This window comes from Gavialis gangeticus, unplaced genomic scaffold, assembly GCF_001723915.1.
Source record: "Gavialis gangeticus isolate Ggan-Ray unplaced genomic scaffold, GavGan_comp1, whole genome shotgun sequence".
NCBI classification, from domain to species: domain Eukaryota; kingdom Metazoa; phylum Chordata; order Crocodylia; family Gavialidae; genus Gavialis; species Gavialis gangeticus.
Window position 1 is genome coordinate 7146673 of NW_017728998.1, and position 4795 is coordinate 7151467.

Sequence of the window (4795 nt, forward strand, 5' to 3'; positions counted from 1 at the left end):
GGAGAGGCACCTAATTTCCAGGTTACACTAGAAGGCTTCCTGTCCTGAATCGTACCATAGTGTTGCTGCTAATGCTGCCTGCTAATACATAGCTGCACCACCCAGATTCATAGGTTTTGCAGTTCATCAGTAGGTTATTCCTCCTTATAGCTTGGCTCAGGGAGGCATATAACTGGCACCTAGGTGTTTAAGTGCCTGAGTACAACCCCGTTCTGCTCTGCCTGTAAAGGACTTACCATGTCTTCCTTTGTCACATGCCTCCATCTTTGCTGTAAGATTAGGTCACAAAAAAAGCAGCAGGGACTCACCTACTGGTGCATGAAGGACTGAAGGTATCTTTCTTACCACTGTTCAAAAGGGTCTTGTGTAGGATCGCACTTAGATGCTTACATGCCTAAGTACCACCTAGACCCATGGTAGGTGGGACAGGATCTAGCCCTGGGTGTGGAAGTGGTGCACAGTATATGGCCATGCATCTCAGAGAGATAACTGGAATAAAGTCCTGGTTCCAATGAAATCCACTCAGTGAGCCCTGTTGCAAACGGTCCTAATTCTTGCAATGGGATCTGAATATTTTAGGTCTGGATCTGAGTTCTGCAGCTTCAGCCCATCTAGGTACAAAGAGACCCCCCAAGGTCTGATGTAGGCAACAATATGAGCATGGGTTTCCACCCTTTGGGATCTGCCTGTCAGCTGCTCAGGACACTGCTTGAATCTGTGATCTCCATGCTGATGGATGCCCTGCAAGCAGCCAGCCCAAAGATCCCAGCATGTCAACCACCAGGCATGGCCAATCCCTCCTGGGCCACATATGGAGAGGGAGAGGATACTCTTTCCAAAGCTCCTGCCTGTGTGAGGCAGAGCAGAGAAGGTCCCAGACTCCCAAAAGTCAGTAGTTATATGGGAAATATCCCCTCCAGGCAGGAGGCTCAGAGACCCTCTCTCTGGCAGAAGAAAGCCCTCTCCCAGGAATTTGGCTGGTGGCAGAACCCATCTCCCCAGCAGCTTCTAGGGCTCCTGAACATACCGCTTCGCCAATAGGATTTAGGAGTGAGTCCTGCCTGCTGAAGATGGCCCGTGCTGTCCTGAGAAAAATCGGCTGGTCTCTGCAAGGCAAACAATGATGTGATGATTAAAAGCATTAATGGGGACAGGGAGCATTTTGCTAATGAGCTTCGCCACAATGTATTTATTATTAAACCTGATCGGACGGGACTATCCTTTCCCTTGAGGCTCCTACCTAGTTGCTGCATCTGACTGCTGCCTGCCGGATGGATGGATGGATGCTGGAGAGATTAGTCCTAAGCCCTTCCCCCTCCACTCCCCTCCTCTTTCAGGACTTCACTGACAGTCCCCAAGGGAAGCAGAGGAAAGGCAGAGGGCAGGCTCCACCAGCTCTCTCCATTCAGTTCACCAGGAAGCCCCAGGAGCCCAGGACAGCAGCTGCCTCCTGAGCTTCTGATAGCAAGGGAAGGTCCCTGTTTTGCAAAGGATACACAGGACCACTCTGCCTCTCTTCAAGAGGCAAAGAAAGAGAGAGAGGGAGAGAGAGAGAGGAGCATGAGGTTTGCAGAGTGCACTACTAATTTTTCATGTGATCAATACAGTAAATATCCCCAGGTCTCTCTGCTGGCTAGTAACTCAGAGGACAGTCGATCAGTTTGCAGCATGCATTCTCCACTGGCGGGGAAGCCAGGCACCTGGGAGCAGCCAGCATCAAGGTGGTGAGTAACTTTGGGGAAGTTGCTTTGGGATTTTTATGATGGAGAGGAGCCGTGAAGCATCGGCACAGTTGATGGGCAAAGAGAAGGATCTGTTCTTTACCAAGAAGTCTGCTGATCAGGCCACTGCCTGGGAGAAGACTTGGTTCTCTGGGTCGCTTTGGCTTCCAGTGTCCTCTCAGTAATTTGCAGTGGTATCTGGGTGGGTTAATAAGAACACACCACTTTTTTACCACTTGACTTAGTTACTCCTTGCAGCACCCTGAAGAAGTATTGTCAGGAAAGGGTGTAGAGAGGAAGGAGGCATTTCACTTTGAGAGCTTCTAAGTTAAAGCAATTCAGAACTGAGCGTCCAGCTGCTGACTGATAACTGGCCCCCAAAACTTTAATAAGGATTGCACAGCTTTTTGAAGCTGATGTGTATTTCAGAGAAGCCACAGAGGCAAGCAGCCCGCCAGTGCTAGCAAATTCAAAAGGTAGGCTAATGACCAAGGTGTGCTCTAAAACCAATCGCCTGCTCTGCTCACACCCTATCTTTCAGTCAGCCATTGCTGAGCAATAATTATGAATGAGGCTTGTTGTTTTTTCCTCTGTGTGTGTGTGCGTGCGCGTGTGTGTGTAAGTGTGTGCCGCCAGACAACCAATGAGACTGGAAAGCAAACTGCATTCACAGGCTGCCGATTTGAGGCAGAGGCACAGAGATGACTTTTCCACGCACACACACTTTGTGTTGTAGGGAAGTCATCTGTGATGCCGTTTCTACCATTATAACCTTTACTATTTTTTCTTCCTTCCTTCTCCATCTTTCGGGTGACAGCTAACCCCAGTCCGATGCCATTTTGGACGTCCCAGTGAGAACTCTCAGAGATGCCTATTCTCTCGGGAGGCAGCGATCAAGACTATAGCAACATTAGCTACACTTCTTGTAGTTCCCTGAACCGTTTCTTTCCTGTCTCTGTTGAGACCCCGTCTGTCAAAGGGGTCCATTACCAAAGAGCCAGGAGGATTTACCACTCGGATCAGCTCTGCAAAGTCGATCTGAAGAGGGAAATCATGATCAATGTTGGAGGCATCAAGTACCTGTTACCGTGGAGCATGTTGGATGAATTCCCACTCACCCGGCTGAGCAAGCTAAAGTTTTGCAGCAGTTACGAGGAAATTATTCAGCTCTGCGACGATTACGATGAAGACACCCAAGAGTTCTTCTTTGATAGGAACCCCAGTGCTTTCGGGATGATTGTCAGCTTCCTGGCAGCGGGGAAGCTGATGCTCTTGCGAGACATGTGTGCTTTGTCATTCCAGGAGGAGCTGAGGTACTGGGGGATTGAAGAGTCCAACCTGGAGAACTGCTGCTTCCGAAAGCTGTTTCAGAAACTGCAGGAGCTGGCAGAGATGCGCAAGGAGGACATGCAAAGGGGCCAGGATACCGCATGTGTCTTGGATGAGAAGACCAAATGCGGAGAGTTCATGAACAGACTCAGGGACATGGTAGAAAACCCTCAATCCGGACTCCCAGGCAAAGTCTTTGCTTGTCTCTCCATTCTCTTCGTGGCCACCACAGCCATAAGCCTTTGTGTTAGCACAATGCCGGACTTAAGAGCTGAGGAAGACAGGGTAAGTCGGTCTTTTTTTTTTTTTTTAAACTAGGATTAAAGCCCTCCGTAACCTTGCTCTAGTGTTACAAGAAGCAAACCTGTCATTGTTAGACATGCATGGCAGGAAAGATACGGCATTCTCACCGAGGATCCTCAGGGAAAAAGGATCTAATGCTGTCTGTTGTACAGAACGGAAGCAATTACTTAAACTGACTTATCTCTTTCAAAGCTAGTCAAGCACAAATAATTGAAACTAAGTTTGCTATCGATTACTAGCCAGGGACACAGAAAAGTCTCTGAAAATGAAATACGTGGGAAAGCATTACCCTACAGCATTTCTTTTCCCCGCTTAGTAAAGGAGGGGTGAGCAAGAGTTATTGTGTTTGGTGCTAGCACTGAGGATCGCACACTCGGTCACAGCAGTTTCATCCTCAGCTGTCTGTATCTTACCCAAAGAGCCCTCTAGTTATCAGTAATTCTTTGAATGACTATGTCAGCAAAAGAAGTTATTTTTCCTGCCAACTTCCTTTGCTAAAAAGATCACATTGTATTCTGGTTTGATAACTAGAGGGACTCTAGTGTGGTTTGAATTTAGGAGACTGAAATAGTTCTTAAAGTCATTTTCACAGAACAAATAAAAGAAAGGGGGAGGTTACTGCAATATTTGCATAAAGGTATTAAAATAAAGTGAGATACCGGCAATCTATTGTGATGGAAGCAGAACTGCAAAGCTTGCCTCCAAAGCAAGTGCACAAGTTTTGCTCCCTGCATTTGTATGCACAGAAAATTTGCAGGGGCATTGCTGAAGGGGGGGGGGGCTGAAAATTTAACTCTCTAAACACAGAGTGTGCCTTTGCCACACAGATCTCCTGCTAGAAACTCAGGGCAAATAAATGAAACTTATATCACACGCGGAATCTTTCCTTAAAACACTATTCCCTGGGATCCGGCTACTTCCAGGATTTTTAAATATCTGTCATTCTAATAAGAAAAAGGGAGTTAGTACTTTAATGAAGTTTTAGGTATAATACCATCCAAAATGACCAAATGAACACTGGATCCTTCCCTAACCTGCACTCTATAGCTCTTTCTTTTAAATAACTATACACCTTTGAAAATACTGAAAAGGCTACACAGTTAAACCAACCCTAATCATTTTGCTCATTGGTGCCATTACATGATAAGATTCTCATCACTTTACTCTCAATTGCCTAATGAGACCATTTGCACATTTACTGCCCAATGTGATGCATGCAACACTGAAATTTCTGTGTGCTTTATTGCCTGAGTAGTAATTCAGAGAGGCGCAGAACACGATCCCATTGAAGATATGCCATAACATTTGATGTCTTTCAGTAAAATGAAGGATTGCACAAGAGGCTGGCATTTAAAGCCAGCATACCCCATTCAGTTTAGCCTCCTGGATTTCTACTTATATTTGCATAAAAAGATTGTAGCCCTTCAGTGATATGCTGGGAT

At 46.4% G+C, this 4795-nt stretch overlaps 1 protein-coding gene across 1 annotated transcript in view; it reads left to right on the top strand.

Moving 5' to 3' along the window:
- The first annotated feature begins 2227 nt into the window (after window positions 1-2227).
- KCNG4 (potassium voltage-gated channel modifier subfamily G member 4) overlaps window positions 2228-4795 on the top strand; it is a 42481-nt gene continuing 39913 nt past the window's right edge. The window contains exon 1 of the mRNA XM_019505465.1: window positions 2228-3335. Within this exon, the coding sequence (XP_019361010.1) occupies window positions 2589-3335 (747 nt within the window). The 5' untranslated portion in view covers window positions 2228-2588. The remainder of the gene's footprint in view (window positions 3336-4795) is intronic.